Here is a 21,661-nt window from a genome sequence, read left to right on the forward strand (position 1 = left end):
ACCGAGGTGAATAGAAACGTCAGTTTAGATCAAGCTTTTTATCTCTCTCTCGTCTCTTCCTTTCTCTCTTTTTCTCTCTCTTTCCTTCTGCCCGAACGTCTTTTCAATATATCGCTCCCTTTCTCCCTCGCTCTCCCTCTCTTTATATCCCTCCATATCTTCTTTTTCTTCCCGTTACTTGCCTCCCCGTCTCATTGTCTCTGTTCTGTCTGGATTCTTGATGTATTGGCCATTACATCAGACTTGGAAATCAGGTACTGTGTGACTGGAGGCTGACAAATGGTGGCACCTAGCGGGGACACTTGTCAGGTTACCTTCCATCAGGGGACGGGGCAGCCATGGTGATAGTGGTGGAGGCTTCTTTAGCCCTTTAAGACCTGGAACGCATCTGTGTCACTTTTTGATTTGAGCTAAAAAAATATTATTTTATTATTTTATTATTTTACACTTTGGCTATTCAAAAATAGCAGATCTACAAGCTCGTAGCGCGGCACCAAGTGCCGCGCTACGAGCTTGTAGATCTGCTATTTTTGAAAAATCGTGAAAATGTGTGCAAATCTTTGAATATATATATATCGTTTTAAAGCGAACATTTTTTAACTCAAATCTTTGCTTCTCTGGGGGGGTCCCTGGAACAAGATGGGGGTCCGCGACCAAACACATATAATTTTGGGGGTCCTTGACGTGAAAAAGTTTGACCACCACTGACATAGAAACATAGGTTTTTTTCAGAATACCGTTGGGAGTGTCATATGATGCCACATCATAGCCAGTGTATACAGTAAGAGATGTGCTGTAGTAAACCAGGCGCGCTGTCCTAAGATCGGACACAAAAGTGCTCCTGTGGACGGGCAGGCACGGTGCGTTTGTGGTCCTGGATGTATTCTACAATGGGAATTCATTGTCCTTGACCCAAACCAGAGCTCCAGTCAGTGACAGTTAAATTTAGACACAGTTATAAAGGGAAAATCTGATAGTTCTGTTTATCTGTTAAGCTCCACATTTTTTGTTTTTTTTACGTTTTATTAGGGTGAATTTAACACATTGACTGCCTAGATCGAGTTAACTCGATATTAGCTTTTCATCACTTGCCTGCCAAGATCGAGTTTAGCAAAAAAAAATTATAATTATTATTATTTTTTTTATTTGAAATTAAAAAAAGAAAAACTTTAAAATTTTGTATCTCGGCTCCTGAGTACTTTTTTTTTTTCATTGAAAAATCTCTGGCATGAATAACAATAGGCAGTGAAAATAATTCAGGCAGTCAATGTGTTAAGACCTGGAACGCATCTGTGTTGCATCTTTTTTTGATTTGAGCTAAAAAGCATTATTTTACACTTTGGCTATTAAAAAATAGCAGATATACAAGCTCATAGCACGGCACCGAGTGCCGCGCTATGAGCTTGTAGATCTGCTATTTTTGAAAAATCATGAAAATGTGTGCAAATCTTTGAATATATGTATTTTTAAAGCAAACATTTTTAACTCAAATCTTGGAACAAAATATTTTGAGATGGGGGTCCTCAGCCAAATACATATACATTTTGGGGGTCCTTCACATGAAAAAGATTGAGCACCACTGATATAGAAACCTACGTTTTTCAGAATACTGTTGGGATTCAGGAGAATCGGCTTCAGGTCTTAATGGGTTAAATATATGTATTTGTTGTTTTGCAAAAGTCCCCAAATCATGGTGTACATGTCTTTAGGTATTGTCTCCTCTTATGGTACAATGTGTAAGGTGTATTGCCATGACTGCACAGTTATTCTAATTGTGAGATGTTAAAATGGAGGGTCCCACCGTCACCTCATTGGAATGAGATGTGATACCCTGGAACTCGGCCAGGGAATTGACTGGCCGCAGAGCAGCCACATCCTGCATTTGAATCAGGCTTTTAATACCTGTGTCGTATGTCACCACCCCATCAGCGCCACCATTGCACCGTCTGCATAAACAAATAAGGGGATAATATATAAATATAGAAAAGATAATAACAGTGTTGAAATGCCACTGGAATTGTATTACAGGATGGATATGTTTGAACGTGTGCAGCAAAAGTGTGTGTGTGTGTGTGTGGAGCGACAGAGATAGAGAGAGTGTGAGGCAGACATGGCTTCTTTTTTCATCGTCCTATGCCACCACTAGGTTACCATGACGACCGAGCGGTAGCACTGATTAACTGCTTACCCTGCTAATGAAGCCTTAATTACTGTTGTTACCCAGGGGGAGGATACAATGTATGTGTGTCCATGTGTGTGTGTGTGTGTGTGTGTGTGTGTGTGTGTGTGTGTGTGTGTGTTTGAAACGTGTGCATGTACTGTATGCATGTGTTCTGTATGTGTGCGCACACTTGTGAGTGTGTGTTAGAAAGACAGTATGAGTATTTAATAAAGGAGGTATTGGAGAATTAAACATGGTCTGCATTTGATGCAGCACCTTTTGCAAAGTATGATTCACAGTCACTCACCCATTCACACTGTTGGCCGAGGCAGTCTAATCACTTCAACCCTATGTTATAACTTAGGCTATTCGAGGCTAGCCTACAAGCTAAGCTATTTGTAGGCAAAGCTCACAACGCCTCACATTGCAACATGTAAGCTTGTAGATCTGCTATTTTTTTGGAATTTGGAATAACCTTCATTTACGGCACAAAATCTTTTCAGGGGGGGTTTCTGCAGCCAAATACATAGCAATTTGGGGGTCCTTGATATGAAAATGTTGGTGATTCAGTGTCTTGTTCAGGGACACTTTGGACCTGATGCCAGGAGGTGTGGCGATTTGAAATGGGAACCATCCGATTCCCAGTAAACCGCTGTCCCTTCTGAGAACTCTGCCGCCTCATATCTCTTTTTACCTGCCTCTGTTTTAACCACTTTAACCCATTGATACCTGGAACACATCTGTGTCACTTTAGATGTCTTTGGCTATTCAAAAATAGCAGATATACAAGCTCATAGCGCGGCACCGAGTGCCGCGCTACGAGCTTGTATATCTGCTATTTTTGAAAAATCGTGAAAATTATTTTTTTATATTTTTTTCCAATTTTTTTTAGACGCGGCCTCAGGTCTTAATGGGTTAAAACAAACAATAGGGCTTAAGTTGTTCATTCTTTTTGTGTGTCTAATGAATTCTGGTACACCTTTTTATAATACAAGTGCAGGTTTAGTATTATACTACTGCAGGCTAAACTCATGCTCTGTATCATTTCACCAGATTACAAACACACAAGACACATACTAATGCGGCGAACGCTAAATCAGGTTGTAGCAAATCACGCTTTCAAGTCAAGTCATCACTAAAATAACCATTCCCTTTGTTTCATCTCCTTTCTCCTCTCGTCTCCCTTCAGCCTAATCCGTCCAATAAGCTAGCAATCATCCACATCCTGGGCCTGCTGTCCAATCTGTTCACAACGCTTGACATCAGCAAGCAGGAGGACGAATCCGGGGAGGGCTCAGCGCCGCCTGTTAAAACAACGCCGCCCCCACCCGGACCAAACCCGGTCAGTCAGAGAAACCAGCACCATTAGCAGCACCTTAATCATCAGAATTATCATCATCATCATCATCATCATCATCATCATTAGAATTATGAGGCATCAGTGTTAATGCTAACAATGTGTCGTATGCAGCTCTTCCTTATTTATAGCTATGGTTTCCTTCAATTGTGTGTGTGTGTGTGTGTGTGTGTGTGTGTGTGTGTGTGTGTGTGTGTGTGTGTGTGTGTGTGTGCGCGTGTGTGCGTGTGTGTGTGTGTGTGTGTGTACTTGTCAGGTGGTGGTTGTGTTGCAGCAGGTGTTTGCTCTCATACAGACGGTGCTCAGCAAATGGCTCAATGACTCACAGGTAGTAGAGGTGAGTCTTACACACACACACACACACACACACACACACACACACACACACACACACACACACACACTCTTTCAAAGCCTGCCTGCACGTCTTGTCAGTCAGTGTGCTTCTAATGGGATATTATGACCTTTCAATAGTACTATACTACTGCATATGTCTGCTTGTCCCTCAGGCGGTGTGTGCCATCTTTGAGAAGTCGGTGAAGACTCTGCTCCACGACTTTGCTCCCATGCTGACTCAGCTGAGTGAGATGCTGGGACAGATGTACAGTACTATACCTCAGGCCTCGGCTCTGGACCTCACCCGACAGGTACATGCACACGCCCACATGCACACACACACACGCGCGCGTACACACAGTGTGTATTTAGATTCATAATATTACATATCTCTGCTGTCCGGCAGAAACCAGCTAACTCCAAAATGTTCATTTTTCAGGCGTAAAGGGTGTTCAATAGCACTGATTTATGGAGAGAAAAAAATGCAAAAGCGGAGAAATGGAGTTAGCTGGTTTCTGCCGGACAGCAAATATATGCTATACCGTGCAAGTCAGTCAGTGGTTTATTGGCACGGTGGCTCAATGGTAAGTACTGTTGCCTCACAGCAAGAAGGTCCTGGGTTTGTGACCATCTGGGGCCTTTCTGTGTGGAGCTTGCATGACAAACTCTTGCCAGGAGCCGTTCCCCGGCCACCAGTGGAGGTTTACCCAAGCGCTCTTAATAGTTAGGATGGGTTAAATGCAGACAATGAATTCCGGTTCATATAGCAACTAAAAGTATAAATACAATAACAACATTTCCATAGCAGTTTCATATAAAGTATGTGTGCTTAAGTAAGTGTGCTTAACATAGTCAATAGGTCGACGAAGCTTGAGATAACTAGTATCAGCTAGCTCGTATCAGCGAGCTACTGTAGCAGTTAATTTGCTCTGCACTGACTCATAAAGTATAATATCATTATTAGCACACACTGTTGTATTGATGCTTTGTCCTGTCAACATTTCAAGCCATTCAAAAAATGAATCATAATGATCTATTTATTGCTGTTCCACAAAATAGAAACCCCTTGAATTTTGTAAATATTTCTTTTTTTTTGGTATTTTTATGAAGATTTCATGTTTTTCTGTAACCGGATATAACAACAGTAATTCATTGCGATAACAAATCAGTAATACGTGGTGGAGAGCATGTACCCCACAGCAGTGGTTTTCAACCAGTGGTCCGGGGACCACCAGTGGTCCTTGAGGGAGTACCAGGGGGTCCCCAGCGAAATGACTTAACATAGCGTCACAATCATTTTTAACCACTTAGCTTTGGCTATTCAAAAATAGCCGATCTACAAGCTCATAGCGCGGCACGAGTGCCGCGCTATGAGCTTGTAGATCTGCTATTTTTTGAAAAACCTTGGGAAAAGTGTGCATACCTTTGAATATTTAAATTATTTAAAGCGAAAATTAACCCATATCTTTGCTTCTGGGGGTCCCTGGCACGAAACATTTTCAAATGGGGGGTCCGCGGCCAAATGCATATCAATTTAGGGGTCCTTGGCATGGAAAAAGGGTTGAAAACCACTGCTCTACAGGGTTACAGGGCTACCAGCTGTGACAGTGTATTGATTGTCAGTCTTGACGTTTCAGATGGTGCATATCTTTGCCAGCGAGACAGCTCACTTCCCACCCATCAAGGCTCTATTTGAGCTGGTTACCTCCATTACGCTCTCCATCTTCCAGCAAGGTATGGGACCCAGCGGGGGAAAGGTGTCTGTTTGGGTTATTTGTAGATATGTGACAACTTCATTTTCTGTTTTTAGTGATGGTGTTTTTTTTTGTTGTTTATATTATATTGCCAGAGGTTTGGGGAGGAAGTTTCATGTCAAAATGTAGCAGTGGGGTGTGGGGAGAAAACATGAGCAAAGTTCTTCCTGCTGTTCCCTAGGATTTCTCACTGTGTGTGTGTGTGTGTGTGTCTGCTGCGGTCCACTTGAGATTGACATTCTGTTTCCCCACAAAACAAAGCCGGGGATATTAAAATAGCTCGGCCCCCGGGGCAACTTTTGACATTGACAAGGCGTCCAGGGGCCCAGCTGTGCATTTGTTAACACGGTCAGCCCTTCAACGTTTGCAGGTGTTACTCGTTATTCTGAGTGAGATGGCAGTGCAGCTCTTTGTGACATTGATGAAGTTGAAGTGAGTGAAAATGCGAAAGGATCTTTTTAAAAGGAAAATTACCTCGGCACCAGTCAGTGATTAAATCATTTTCATGCCATAAATCTCTCATTTGAGATTGTTAAAATAACATTAAGAACAACACAATGTTTATCTCCATCGATGTGTGACTGATAGCATAAAACACTTTGATTTTACAGTAGGTCACGGACACATGAAAATACATTTCTTACAATCTTCCCAAGGGCCACTCGGAAGACTTCCCTCGGCTGCAAGAGGCCCCCCGGGCCAGACTTTGTAGCCGTCACACTTGAAAGGCTAGGATATCACCCGGATGATATTACATTCAGCATAAATCTGACTGAATGTAATTGTACCTGTATATGTTCTAGAGAACTCTTTTGCCTGCTGACTTCCTCTCCCCTTTTTGTTGTCTCCCTCATCTGCTCCTCTCCTGCTTTAACTGGTTGAGTAATAGCAGCTCAGCCTTCACCTCTTTAACCCCTTTTTTGACTGAGCAGGTGCCTTTTTTTGACTGAGCAGGTGCCTTTTAACATAACGGTGCAACCAGCACAGCATCACTGTCACAACAGTAGCCTTTTCAGTTGCCACAGTCCAGTTGGTGCTGGTGGGACCAGAGTCCTCTGAACAAATCCCTGTGTCTGATCTTAACCCATTAAGACCGGGAGCGCATCTGTGTGTCATTTTTGGGGCGGTGCAACCGCCCCTATATATGAGGTTTGGACATCGACACCCATTGCACCCCCCCCCCCCAACCCTGCGCTGTGATTGGCCACCATTGTACCCCCCCTAACCCTGCACCGTGATTGGCCACCATGACTCTATTCAGGACTGTGATTGGCTAGAAACACATGACACATGTGCATAGCCCTATGAATAGGACTATGCACTTTAAAAAAAAACACTTAAGTTTTTTTTTTAAGTGAATCACTTCCATCACTGTGATGACCACTGTGACCACACCGCCCACTTCACACTGGGTGTGATTTTTAGATTTCTTTGGGCTATTCAAAAATAGCAGATATACAAGCTCATAGCTCGGCACCGAGTGCCATTCTATGAGCTTGTAGATCTGCTATTTTCTTTTAAAAATCGTGAAAATGTGTGCAAATCTTTAGTTTGAATATATATACTTTTTTAAAGCGAAAGTTTTTAACTCAAATCTTTGCTTCTGGGAATTTTTACAAATTGATTTTTCTATGTCAAATTTATTTTTTACTTATGTTGCTATATTATCCATGGTTTTCAAACCTTTTTCATGTCAAGGACCCCCAAAATAATATGCATTTGTCCCCAGACCCCCTCCCATCTAAAAATATTTTGTTCCAGGGACCCCCAGAAGCAAAGATTTCAGTTAAAAATGTCTATAAAAGATTTGCACACATTTTTACGATTTTTCTAAAAATAGCAGATCTACAAGCTCATAGCGCGGCAATCATCCTACGTCATCCCCTGTGCTGGGTCACACAGAATGTGACACACGACTCTGTTGGACCCGACTTGGCGTAGCACGCTTTTGTCAAAAAAAAAAAAAAAAGAAATGGTATCCAAAAGTTTCATTGTTCACCTTTTTTAAATGGGGAGCTGTGTGTGTGTGTGTGGAAGAGGGTCAGAAGGGACAATAAATGTGCAGGGAATCTCATGTGGCGTTTGGGAACAAATAAAGCTGGGCAGACACTGCAAGTTTGTTCATCCTTATTCTGATTACACTGCTCATCTTCCTTGTGGGTTGAGTTCTTCATTGCAAAGGAAAAAGTGCCAGTGGTTTCTACAGGAATGTTTGGTTTAAATGTTGTTTACTGTAAAGTGTGCATTCCTCACCATCTGTTTGATGTTTAATGTGTCTTGTAGTCTGTGTCCAGCATAAGGGAGGAGGTGTGTGTGTGTACTACGTTGATATCTTCACACTGGTTTGCGAGAGAAGGGGATTTGATTAACTGGTTCAGAACTGACCCTTCCCTCTAATCATATTTCCCTCGAGGCACTTGATTTTACATCTGAGAGAGGAAATGTGTGTATGGGGGCGGGGGGGGGAGGGGGGTGTTTATGTGATTTTGGGGGGTTGGGGGTAACGGGAATTATTCGGGTTTAATACCCCTATCTTTCTTCCAAACTGTCACAGTAACAGAGGTGCCTCCTGGGTTCCCACTCCAAACCCCACTTTTATTTAATTATCTTTTAGGTTTTTCTTTCTCCTCTCGTTAATTATTTTTATTTGAATCAAAATGACCCCATGTCTTCGTCCCTCTGCCTGTTTTTTCCGTTTGTTCTCTCGTTTTTTCCGAGACTCTGCCAAAGCTTCATATGCCCCCCACACCCTACCCACCCCCACCCCCTCTTCTCCTCTTTGTTCCTTACTCACGTGTGGATTATTTCAATGAAATATTTTTTGTTCTCTTTTTAGTTCCACATGACTGTTGAATCTATTCAGTTGCTGTTTGTATTCTTATTCTTATATTCTTATGATTTCTTAAGTTTCATCTTTATTATATTTTAGGACCCAGGGATCATCCTGATATTGTTGATTCATTTATGCAACTCCAAGCTCAGGTGTGTTTTTGGTTTCTTATTTCATCCACTTTGGGTTTCTCTTCTCTATTTCATCTCTCTCCCTCTCTCTCTCTCTCGCTCTCTCTCTCTCGATTTCTCTTTTTTTCTACCTCTCTCTACCTCTCTGTCCTTTTGTTATTGGGTCTAAAGGGTGACCCATCATGTAGGCAAGGCCGTGGAATGAAGCCTCGGGGGAAATGTTTGAACTAGAGACCAAGTCTCTCCTCAAACGCTCTTTATTCTAACCTAGTCACCTTAAAAATACATGCACAAATTGTGTATTTAAAGTAATACTAGTAGGGTTGTCCGATATTGGCTTTTTTACCGATAACCGATATACCGATATTGTCCAACTCTTAATTACCGATACCGATATCAACCGATACCGATATATGCGGGGATTATTGTGATTAGGGTAAGCTCAAATTTCATATCACACACACCATATACAGTAAAAACTCCTGTAACTTATTTATAAAGCAAAAAAAAAAAAAAAAAAAAAAAATTTTTTTTTTTTTTCAAAAACCGATACCGATATTTTCCCGATATCAATTTTTATGCTAATATCGGCCGATAATATCGGGAGGCCGATAAAATCGGACATCCCTAAATACTAGGTAACGTTTTCAGTAAAACTAAAGTTAAATTGTATATCTTTTGTAAGTGGCAAATGTTTCACAACACCCACTCCATGAATTTCACCTCCGAAAGCCTTTTATTTATATATTTTCTATTGAACGCTGTCGAGCATGACTTTCCCTCGGAAATTACGTCAGCTGGCCGGAAAAAGGAAGCGGAAATCCACCGGGTTCCTGTTTGGCCAGGAACTACCGCGCCGGTTTCCTGTTTGGCCAGGAACTACCGCGCTAATAACAAAAGGAAACTCACGCTGATTTTAAGAGATTGTATGATTTGAAGAACGAAAAAAAAAACAGAAAAAGAAAACACAGCTCACGGTAACTAAAGCTCCACTGGCTAAGAGAAACGATCCACAGATCGTATAAAAACAATTAAAAGAACGCTTTTTGAAACACTTCCGTCTTCCGGTGAAAACGAATGGAATTCTGGGTAACAGAGGATAAACGAACGGCCTGCAGTGACGGTAATGACCAGCAGAGGCTGCTAAAAGTCGTTTTTTGGAAATTTGCACAGAACAACTTTAACTAATGCCAGGGGTCATTAGGATCATACTAGGTTCGTTAACGATTTTCTTTCACCCACAAATTGGTATTAATGGGTATCTTTAGCCTAAACCTACAGTTGGTGAGATACTGTATATCCAAGATCATTTTTTGTAAGTTGTATGCCGTTCAGTGGTGGAAAAAGTACTCAAATTCTTTACTTAGGTAAAAGTACCAATACTGCAATATAGAAATTGCTACAAGTAAAAGTCCAGAATTCCAAATTTTCTTGAGTAAAAGTACAAAAGTATTGGCATCAAAATGTACTTAAACTATTTTCAAATAGCCTAGGTATAAAATAGGGCTAAAGTGGTTAATGTATGTTTTATAATATAATAATTCATACATTACATTACATTACATTACAGTCATTTAGCAGACGCTTTTATCCAAAGCGACTTACAATAAGTGCATTCAACATAGGTAGGGAACAAATCTACTAATCACTAGAAGTCTTAAGTGCATTTCCTGCAAAAACAAGCAACCAAGAGTATACCTAGCGCTAAGGTAAAAGTGCTATATATCAGCTACCAGTACCTACTTTCTTAAACAGATGAGACAAAATAGCAAAATCAAATGAGCATGAGCTAATACAAAAAGTGTATTGAATAAACAAGATCCAATAAAACAGTACAACACTAGAACAAGAGTTCGTACAACTAGTTAACAACAAGTAGGCCAGGCAAAGAGGAAGGGTAGTGTTTCCTGAAAAGGTGGGTTTTCAGCCTGCGGCGAAAGATGGGCAGTGACTCTGCTGTCATGACTTCAGTGGGAAGTTCATTCCACCACTGTGGGGCCAGAACAGAAAAAGGTTGTGACCGTGTCGATCGACCAGAAGGACCCTTGAGTGACGAGGCAATCATATCTGCAAAGTAACTAGTAATTAAAGTTTTCAAATAATTGTAGTGGAGTAAAAGTACAAGTATTGGAAATTGGAAATACTCAAGTAAAGTACAAATACCTCAAAATTGTACTTAAGTACAGTACTTAAGTAAATGTACTTACTGTAGTTACTTTCCACCACTGATGCCGTTTCAGTTAGGTCAGTGTAGAGAGAGAGACAGGAAACCAAGAGCAGAGAGAGAGGAGACAAGAAGGGGGGGTCGCATTAAAATCCGGGTCCCGTGCTCACAAGGAGCTTATGGTCTGTGCACTAACTGGCCGGGCCACCTGGTACCCCAAGGTCAGGGTCAACTTAATTGTATCCAAAGGTACATTTTATTTTGCACTTGAAAAGTACAAGGACGCCTATGGCGCAGGGAAATGAAGTTCATATCAGACTTAAGGGCCGTCCACACCAAGCACCATCTATAACTATCACTCATCACTGTTGTCGTTATAGTTGTGATGTTGGTTGGAATGATTTTGAACCCATTAAGACCGGGAATGCATCTGTGTCATTTTAGATTTCTTTGGCTATTCTTTTTCAAAAAATCATGAGAATTTGTGCAAATCTTTTAATATATATATATATTTTTAAGCGAACATTTCTAACTCAAATCTTTGCTTCTGGGGGGTCCCTGGAACAAAATATTTTGAGATGGGGCGTCCACGACCAAATGCATGGAATTTTTGGGGTCCTTGACATGAAAAAGTTTGAGAACCACTGAAAAAAACATTTTTTTCAGAAACCTGTTAGGATTTAGAAAACATTTATTAGATGCGTTCCTGGATTGAAGGGCTTAAAACCATATAGTTATAGTGCTCGGTATGGATGACCCTTTATACCACACCTAACGACAGGATCCCAGAAATCACAAAATAATTAACATAATCCTGGTTCACGCCCCTTCAGCATTGGAAGGTGAATAATATGAATAGTCCCACATTATCATAATGGTACTGACTATGGCCAAGATATTTGACTTTGATCTCATGTTGAGGTGATTAAATCATATCAAATACAAAATAAGAAAAAGGTCAACGGTTATTGAGGAAGCATTGACGTGGTCAATTAATTCATTTTATAGATACTTAATTTTTTTTAAGAATAGAAGTTAGGGCTGCACAATATAGAAATACTATTTATCACAGTGTTATTGTTGCAATATTATTGACTCAGGTGTTATGAACACAGAAAAAGGAATATGTACAATGTTTTAATGATGATTTTAAACATCACACTGCCATAGTAGGCGGACAAATTTCAGATTGATGAGCAAAACCCAGGTGACTAGTTAGAGCCTCAGAGCCACGCCTCCTCGGAAATCATTCCAGCCCGGAGCCAATCAAAGCCCAAATTAATTAATATTCAACTAATATTAATCAATTAAGACGAATTGGCCATTTATGTTTTATATTTTTGTCTCCCTCCTTCATTGTTCCTCCTTTGTTTTCTATCTTTGGATAGATCTGACCTTCATCTCTCTCCCTCTCCCCTCTCTCCCTCTCTCCTCTCCTCCATGCTGAATGAGTTCATTATTATGAGATGAGTTGTTATTTCTCTTTATCTGCACATGTTAATTACTTACAGACTTCTGTTGCATATTCAATCCAGACAAACAAAAGTGAGGGGAAAAAATAGTGATTCTAGAGGGGAAAAAAACAAAATGTTGATTTTTCAAAACAAAGCCATCATTACCTTTAGTTTTACTTAAGTTTCCAATGATTTTGAATGTTTGATTTTTTGCAGTTTGTTTGTTATACCCGCTGAGCTCTGCAATGGAGGATCTCTGTATATGAGTTTGGATATAGTATTGTCTAAGACAAAGTGGAGAGAGTAGAGCAGCCTGGTACGCAGATCTGCTCGCAGTCTCCTTATTGTCGTCAGATCTGGTTACCAGGCTTAATCGGGTTTGGTGGGAAACAGTGTTTTGAAGGAAGATATGAGTTGGATTTATTTCGGGGAGGGCGAGAAGCACCCCATGGGTTCGGGCAACAACAACATACTTTGTTTCATGTTTTTGTCTGCCCTCTAGGCTCTCAAAAGGAAGCCCGATTTGTACTTGTCTGAGACTCTAGACGTGAAAGCAGTGTTCCACTGCGGTAAGTTTTATACTCACACTGAAACGACGCGTTGTGTTGCTCCCCAATGCCTTTAAAACCAGCACCTCGTCCTAATTGCAGCTCAAGTTAAAAAATGAATGTTTGACATTTTCCCTTCATTCGTTTGGAATATGTCTACTGATTGCTGCCCACCATATTCCCGTCTCTAGGAATCCTGTCGCTCAAATTTCCTGAGGCGCCGACAGTGAAGTCCACATGCTTGTTTTTTGTGAGCATACACTATCTTTCTATCACATCACACGTGGCAAAATGACACCTGCTATGCCAATATTGTTTGATAGTTGAAATTCAGTAACATTATTTCTGCTTAATTACACTATATAATGAAGTATAAATCAGGCTAAAGACTGCTGTACGCTGATTGTACCCTTTGCGTCATACCTTAGACGGAGTTGCTGCCCCGCTGCTCAGATGTGCCCCCGGTGGCCAGGGTGGTGCAGGAAGACGGCAAGCTGTTGGTGCAGGCAGTGCTAGAGGTGAAAAGCAAAGGGTTATAACTCGTATCATGGCACTACTCATCTCACCGACGCCGCACTGTATTTATACCTCCCATGCACTTGTCCCCGTTCTTCCCCTCTAATCATCATGTCCCCGATGTAAAATGTCTGCTTCACTCTCTTCCCTCTCCAGGGGATTGGGGGAGGAGCCTCTAGGAGTCTGATGGACCAGTTTGCAGAGGTGCTCTTCAGCCTGAACAAGCACTGCTTTGCCCTGCTCTCCGTGTGGCTAAAGGAGGCACTGCAGCCTCCAGGGTTCCCCTCCACGCGGTTGACCACTGAACAGAAAGACACCTTCTCACAGCAGATACTAAGGTAGTGCACACAGCGTAGTCATTGTGGTGAAGTGCGTGGGTCGTATCTATTTTAAGCCTGAGTTATACTTGGTCGTTCGCGGGCGTCACACACTGAAAATAGCCAGTCTACGAGGCACGCTCACAACGCATCGCAGTGTGACCCGTCGTGAGCTTGTAGATCTGCTACTTTCGGTGTGTGACATCTGTGTGTAACTACGTAAACATCAGGTTTTAACCTTCTACAATTTACACATAGTATGCTGTTTACACTTGATTACAGGGTTGGTAGCTAATTAGCAGTGGTGTAAAGTAACTAAGTACATTTACTCAAGTACTGTACTTAAGTTCAATTTTGAGGCATTTTTACTTTACTGGAGTATTTCCAATTTTCAATACTTTTACTACATCTCAAAGGCAAATATTGTACTAACTAATAACTCCACTACAATTATTTGAAAACTTAAGTTACTAGTTACTTTGCAGATATAAATTATGATATTATAAAACATACATTAACCACTTTAGAGGTATTTTATACATAGGCTATTTGAAAATAGCCGATCTACAAGCTCACAACACGTCGCATCGCGACGCGTTGTGAACTTGTAGATGTGCTATTTTCAAACATTTTTGTACTTTTACTTTTGGTACTGTAAGGAATTAAAAATGTACTTGAGTAAAAGTACAAAAGTATTGGTATCAAAATATACCGATACTCTTGTACTTTTACTCAAGTAAATTTTTAATTCCAGACTTTTACTTACTTACTTTTTCCACCACTGCCAATTAGTTCATCTCAGTTGGCCAACCCCATGTTCTTTGCTGCAGGCCCGTCAAGCAATTCTATGTGACATCCTTGTTCCGTCTCTATCTCTACATCCCACAGAGAGCGAGTAAACAAACGGAGAGTGAAGGACATAGTAAAGGAGTTTACTCTTGTGTGCAGAGGGCTCCACGGCACAGAGTACGCAGCTGAATACTGAAACCTGACCCTTGAACTTTGACCTTATCGTGACCTCTGCTCTCAGTGCAAAACGGCTGGATGCCCCAACAACACAGTTTCCCACGAAACCCCAACGGCGAACATTTCATTTTCACGATTGTAACAATAGCTGCCCCCTCGCCACAACACCAGAGATGGAACCATTCCAGTACAAGCCTGCCATTGGATGAACGGATGAAGAGTGCTATCAGCTCCACAGTTGATTTAGGGAGGCTTCTCTCTATGCTCTGCTTACTTCATTTTTTTCTTTCTTTCTTTCATTCCTCCGTTCTTTCCATTTTCTGTTTCTCCCTCTATCTCTCACTTTTGAGTATCTTAAATCATTTTTTTTTGTGTTGAAGAGCCCCCGAGCGGAACTCCCAGCATGCTCTCTGTTCATGCCTCGTTTCCTTCTTTTTTTTTTCTCTCTCTCTTTCTGCCTTTTCTAGATCTTCTGTGGCTCTTTGGCTGTTTCCTGGTGTTTAGCATTCTTCTGAAATGGGTTTTCGTACCGTACATAGCTAGTTGATCTCTTATTTATTCAGATGAAATATATAAATGTACTGTATATGTATGCATATATAGAAACATGGGGGTTGTCGTTCCTGCAGCTGCTAATGTGAAGAAAGGATGAATGACAGGAGGGTACTCTGCAGACACAAACATCTATACATACCATACACCATATCATGCCCCACCCCCTTGCTCCTTGCATTTGCCAAATTACGTCACGTGAACTCGTTTTTATTTATTCTTTTAGATTTGCCTTTTGTGGGGCAGCTGTCTACAAAGTGAACACAAAATGGAAGACCACTTCAGAGCATGGGCTATAGGCAGGCAGTCAGTCCGTCTGCTCTCCTACCCAGCCTTTATATCTATATATATATGGGGCTGTACCTCATGTATATACCACACAGTCATAGTAGTCACCCCCTGGATGTAGAATGTGGACTTCATGTATTGGTCCCTTGAGGAAAACAGTGCTGCTTTGGGAGGTGTTGAAGTGAGAAGGCAGGGAGAGGGTAAACAAAGTGGGGGGGGGGGGGGGGGGGGCAAGATGGACAGAAGGGAATTGAGTGATCAGAGGAATTAAGTAGTCCTGACTTCGGACTGTATAGTCACTGTAATAATAGGAGATTATTAATTGAGTTGTGCATATTAACATAAACACTTTTTGTGCATATTAGGGAACACTTCTGTGTGTGTTTGGGAGGATTTGTGTGTGTGTGTGTGTGTGTGTGTGTGTGTACATACCTGTACATGTATGAATGGTTTTGTGCGCACAGATTGTTTGCCACTTGTTCAGTGCACTTATATTGGACCTACACGTGCATCACTTCCTCCTGTATTTGTAAAAGGAGGCCCCCCGCCATCCATTTCAATTCCACCACTCTTCATAAGTTCATAGACTCCTCGTTTTGTTCAAGAGGACTGACCGGGCATGCCCAGTATATCACTAGCATTCATTCACACCCACCTTTTTCGCCCACAAAGCTTCCCCGTCATCTGGAATGACCGACCAGTAACCACCAGTGACTAGACTAATCTATCCATAGGTTTTACGATATGTCAAAATGCACACCTACTGCTCTTAACGGACGCTTGTGAACAAGCTGCCTGAATCCCTTTCACTCGTCTGGGTGACTGCCTTGGAGAGGGCCGGGAAGGATTAGACGGTAATGTGAAAACAACGGCAACAACAACAATGTAAATAGAAAGGAAAGTTGAACAGGAACCAAAGTAAAAACGAATCATCTGTGGTCTGCAACCCTCCATATTGTAGAAAAGACGTTGATACATTGATGTGACTGCAAGCAGCTTAGTTCCAGCTATACCGTGTGTACTAAACCAGCAGACATTTTGGTGAACACTTGGCCTCAATAATGTGCATTGTGGTCTCTGACTGCTATCTCAGTTCTAATCCTTCTGGCATATCCAAGGTACCTGCAGACATGTAGCATGTATATGTGTTTTGTGGGGCTGGGGGTGCAGGGTGTAGAGAAATTCACAGAGTGTTGTAACACTGTAGAATGGATTTGTTTTATGTTGAAACTCGAGACAACATGCAGCTCTAGAATTGGCTGTCCTCTGTTTTGTCAGAATTTTAATTGATATAATTGTTGGAAGGTTCATAAAATCGATCCTAGGTTTGACTATATGGGCAGTCTCATGAAAACTGTGGGAAATGTTATGTCACTCTTGCGTAGAGGGTATGGAGGAGGGGAGAGAGAGATACGAAATGTATATTGTTTCTTTTTTGTACCTTGCTTTAATTTATTAAATATATCTAAGACTGCAGCTCTTTGTGCGTGGGAGTTGATTATTATGTCTATTCAACGTGTTGGCAGTAAATGGCATACCCTCGGGGTAACCGTCTTCCATGCCGACATCTCGCCACTCCGACTAGTGGCTTCCGCGTGCGGTTAGGGTACAAATAGACATCTCCGTTCGCGACGGAACGAACGGCCGGAAGTCCCATCCACTCCCATGTTAAAATAAAAAACGGAAAGACGGACGCGTTTCGTTTCCGTTTTTTTTATAACATGGGAGTGGATGGGACTTCCGGCCGTTCGTTCCGTCGCGAACGGACATGTCTGTTTGTACCCATAGGGTTAGGGCCATGTAACCACTCTCGGCACAACTAGCCCAATTTATTTGAATAGTTGGATACAGAAGACAGAGCAGTGATGGATCAATACTGCAATGTAGATTGGAAACAAGACCGCAAGGACTTTCATGAACGGACCTGTTAAAGGAATTATCCTTATCCTTAGATGTACTCTCTGTTACACTCTCTGTTAAAAGTCCCGTATTCAAAATGTACTTGAGTAAATGTATAAAAATATCGGCATCAAAATATACTTACAGTAGTACCAAAGGTAAAAGTACTCATTGTGCAGAATGTCCCATTTCACAAGTTCAAAATGTATAAAGAGTCTTTTGAAAATAGCCGATCTACAAGCTCACAATGCATTGCATTGCGACGCATTGTGAGCTTGTAGATCTGCTTCTTTTCAAATGACCAAAATATATATAGGACTGAAGTGGTTAGTGTGTTTTGTAATAATAATCCAAGTCTGCAAAGTAACTAGTAACTAAAGTTTTCATATAATTGTGGTGGAGTAAAAGTACAATATTTGACTCTGAGATGTAGTGGAGTAGCCTAGAAGTAAAATTATAAAAAATGTAAATACTCCAGTAAAGTAAAAGTACCTCAAAATTGTACTTAAGTACAGTACTTGAGTACATGTACTTGGTTACACCACTACTGCATAATCGTCCAATTAAACTTGAGAACAAAAAAATATGGGGGGGGGGGGGGTTACACACGCATGCGCAGTTGCGCACACATCCATCCTTGTGCTCACACGTGGGTTCTACTGAGTGAGGATCTGTCAGTCAACAGGGAAACGCTGCCTGCAAACCATCAGAACTCCATTCATAACTTCACTTCTGTAAACTGGGTGAGTTGTTTTTTTCAGCATCATGTTCCTGCATTACTCTGAAGTTACTTTTAAAACCATTACCTCATGTTTATCGTCCAATACTAGCTCGCTACATTGTTGCTAAAGTTTTACATTGTAGCCAACTTTGCTTTGCACGCATCCATCACAGACACAAGAACAACGCGTGAAAACAATCCAACTTTGTTTATACAAATCGTAGCTATATAGGCTAATGGCTGCCGCATGTTACTGTATCTAAACGTAGCATGTTTCTATTGATCACTGTAAGAACTAAAGGAGTTGTTGCAGATAGTATGTCAGGAAGACATTTGGGCTACTTAAGTTCCCTCTGTTCTCTGACTGCTATGTCAGATGCTAAGCAGTGTTGCCAGATGTTGTGAGTGAAACAAGCTCCAAAGGAATATAAGACAGGTGGGCACTATGGATATCTGGGCACCATGTTTTTGGGATGACTGGCCACCTGGACGAGTGGGCACCTGGACAACTGGGCACTAGGGACATGTGGGCACATAGGGGTGGAGATAACTGGGCACCTGGACGAGTGGGCACCTGCATTTTTTAATGTATTTTTTTTTCCTATCATTTAATTGTGTACAGTCTATGTTTTCTCTATCCTAGCATTCAGTTAGCTCTGATCCATAGCGAGAACTCCTTCTAACGCTATGGACCAGAGCTAGCATTCAGTCCAGCAATTTATTTTAGTTCAGTTATTTTAGGCTACTATAGGCTACTCATTTTGTATCTATTTTTTTTACAGTAGGCTACTATATTTGTACTACTATGCATTGTATAGTGTGCTGTTTAACAGTACTTCTATTTTGGCAAATACACTCTTATATTGTACACTGAAACTCTTATGTACTTTTGAGTTTTGACCTCAGTACTATTCTGGCAAATAAACTCTTATATTGTACTCTTGACCTCATTGTTGTGTTATGTTTGGGGGTTTAAAGAACAGTGGGTTAAATATCACTTACCAACAACAAAGCAGCATGCTATGTAAAGTAAAAAAACACTTGTGATGGACGCGAATCCAGGTGCCCATATGCCCCTAGTGCCCAGATGGTTTTGGTGCCCAGTTGTCCTGGTGCCCACATCTCCAGGTGCCCAGTTATCTCCACCCCTAAGTGCCCACTGCCCACTCGTCTAGCCCACATGTGCCCAGATGGTTTTGGTGCCCACCTGTCCTGTCACCCCCAAAAGAAGCGACCAATTTTACCATTTGAGCCAGATCAAACATCATTTGAAAATTGCAGATTTACAAGCTCACTTGTGAGCTTGTAAATCTGCAATTTTCAAAAAGAATCTTGAAACAAACTTAATGTTTTAAAAGGGATGTTTTGAACAAAATGTAACAACAACACCAATCTTGTAAGAGGATCCCTGGCACAAAATCCTTTTAGATGGGGGGGGTCCGGGTCTCCGCAGGCAAATATATATTAATTTGGGGGTCCTTGACATGAAAATGTTTGAGAACCACTGGTTTAAACAACAACAAACAGCAAGCACAAATAATCAACTTCACTTCAGAAACAGGCCCCAACAAGCAACTACCAATATTTACAATCTACTTTACAGAAAATCAAGCCCAAAGTCGTTTACAATAAGCAGACTTGGCAACACTGATGCCAAGCATTGGTCATCAAAGCCAAGCTAGCCTATTGAGTCAGTTGAGTGTGTGCATTATGTGTGTTGTTAACCAATAACACAAATCTGCTGATAGCTATAATTGACCCGTGCGGTGTGTGTGTGTGCCTTGTGAGGCAACAAGCACACAATCAGGATGACCCAGTGGTCCCTGGTATGCATGGGGGCAATAGAATGAACTACTATATAGTATGAACTCTTCTACTTCATGGACAAAATAAATAATAGTAAATGGGTCAAAAATAGCAAAAATAAAGTACACTTGGCTTGTATGTACGTTTTGTATAGATACCAACCAATGTAACAAACGCTATTTTCTAAATCATATGAACAGGCATTTTGTTTTGTATACATTAACATTTTTATGTTGTTTAGATAACATTAAAGGAGGAGTTCACCCAAAAAATTACTTCTTTTCTATCAATTACACACCCCATGAAGCCTTGATTTCATGGATTTATTTTAGTTTTTGTGGCATTCCTAAGACAATAATTTGATGACCGTGTGTATTTCCGGTAGGAGACACAAATAATCTACTTTGTGTCTCCTACCGGATACATTAGCCGGTAGGAGACGGGAATCAAATTATTAGCTTAGGAATGCGACAAAAACAAAAAAGAATCCATGGATTAAAGGGTTCAGGGTGTGCAATTGATAGAAAATAAGTCATTTTTTGGGTGAACTCCTCCTTTAAAGATGGATTTTTTAAATACTTTATAACACAAATAAGGTGCATAAATGAAGTTGTATTTGGTGTAACCTCAGCCAAATAACTCATATGAAAGTAACTTTACTTCCTTAGATGCCTGTGTCCATCATCCACACATATTTCTAGTTTATCACTTTGTGGTCTGAAGGTCAACTGCTGTACTAAGATCTCTTTGAGGCCAGACAGACAGACAGACAGACAGACACACTCTCAGTGACTTCTCAAGTGCTTGTAACAACCTAGATATAACCCCAGGCTTTTAGACAATGTTGTTGAATGCTTGCTATATGATTGGTGCACTCAACCTGGATTGGAAGTTAGCACGCAATCACCATAGTGACCATTTGTGAGATCACTAGCTCATTGTTTATCAACAATACTGATACGTGGCCACTGGCCAGTCTGGCCACTGATTGACTTAATCATTAGCCTAAATGGGTTGCTGTTTGTATAGTTAGACAGGTGTTAACCATTTTGGCCCTAGTATCCCTATTCTGCGGGGAGCATTCGCAAGTAATAGCAGATCTACGTGAGCTTGTAAAAAATCAAGGCCAAAGTCAAGAAGTTCTATTTTATATATATATATATAAAGATCTTTTGCATAGTACAGTTGAGATAGACAGGAGACAGGGAGTGACACGCAGCAAAGGTTGTCGGGCTCGGGAATCGAACCTGCGACTCGCTGTCAGGCTGATGCCTATATGTGCTATACGCCCCCGTTCCATTATAATTTGATGTGTAATAATTTGTTGCTGTCGGGCAGAAACCATCTCCATATTTTCACTTTTTGTGTTTTTTAACCCATTAAGACCTGGAACTGTGTCATTTTTAGATTTGAGCAAAAAAGCATTATTTTACACTTTGGCTATTCAAAAATAGCAGATATACAAGCTCATAGCGCGGCACCGAGTGCCGCGCTATGAGCTTGTAGATCTGCTATTTTTGAAAAATCTTGAAAATGTGTGCAAATCTTTGAATATATATATTTTTAAAGCGAACATTTTGAACTCAAATCTTTGCTTCTGGGGGTCCCTGGAACAACATATTTTGATGGGGGTCTGCGGCCAAACACATATAATTTTGGGGGTCTTTGACATGAAAAAGATTGAGCACCGCTGATATAGAAACATATATTTTTCAGAATAATGTTGAGATTTAGGAGACATGTAGAATCGGCTTCAGGTCTCAATGGGAATGTGATCACAAAAAAAATAACCTTTGTGTTTTTTTGTAAATGAATGCCCAACTTGATCATACTACAGTGTCACAAAAAAGCATCAGTAGTA

At 41.0% G+C, this 21,661-nt stretch overlaps 2 protein-coding genes across 6 annotated transcripts in view; both read left to right on the top strand.

The window, feature by feature from the left end:
- The window catches only part of LOC311052036 (importin-13-like), a gene marked incomplete at its 3' end in the record, with an annotated part of 58,835 nt that extends 41,985 nt beyond the window's left edge, over window positions 1-16,850 (top strand). For 2 of the 4 annotated variants that reach the window (XM_084066815.1, XM_084066816.1), the window contains exons 14-23: window positions 3,351-3,503; window positions 3,775-3,855; window positions 4,028-4,165; window positions 5,492-5,588; window positions 8,538-8,590; window positions 12,690-12,756; window positions 12,927-12,985; window positions 13,164-13,253; window positions 13,408-13,589; window positions 14,457-16,850. In XM_084066815.1, the coding sequence (XP_083922941.1) occupies window positions 3,351-3,503; window positions 3,775-3,855; window positions 4,028-4,165; window positions 5,492-5,588; window positions 8,538-8,590; window positions 12,690-12,756; window positions 12,927-12,985; window positions 13,164-13,253; window positions 13,408-13,589; window positions 14,457-14,553 (1,017 nt within the window). Of the gene's footprint in view, window positions 1-3,350; window positions 3,504-3,774; window positions 3,856-4,027; window positions 4,166-5,491; window positions 5,589-8,537; window positions 8,591-12,689; window positions 12,757-12,926; window positions 12,986-13,163; window positions 13,254-13,407; window positions 13,594-14,456 lie in introns of those variants that run through there. The other 2 variants (XM_084066817.1, XR_014601458.1) reach the window with 2 other exon arrangements.
- A 1,071-nt stretch (window positions 16,851-17,921) lies between these two features.
- pfas (phosphoribosylformylglycinamidine synthase) overlaps window positions 17,922-21,661 on the top strand; it is a 37,367-nt gene continuing 33,627 nt past the window's right edge. For both annotated transcript variants that reach the window (XM_084067565.1, XM_084067566.1), the window contains exon 1: window positions 17,922-18,016. The gene's annotated coding sequence lies outside the window, so the exon portion shown is untranslated. The remainder of the gene's footprint in view (window positions 18,017-21,661) is intronic.

Source organism: Gymnoscopelus microlampas (genome assembly GCF_963454915.1).
Source record: "Gymnoscopelus microlampas genome assembly, chromosome: 9".
In the NCBI taxonomy this organism is placed as follows: Eukaryota; Metazoa; Chordata; class Actinopteri; order Myctophiformes; family Myctophidae; genus Gymnoscopelus; species Gymnoscopelus microlampas.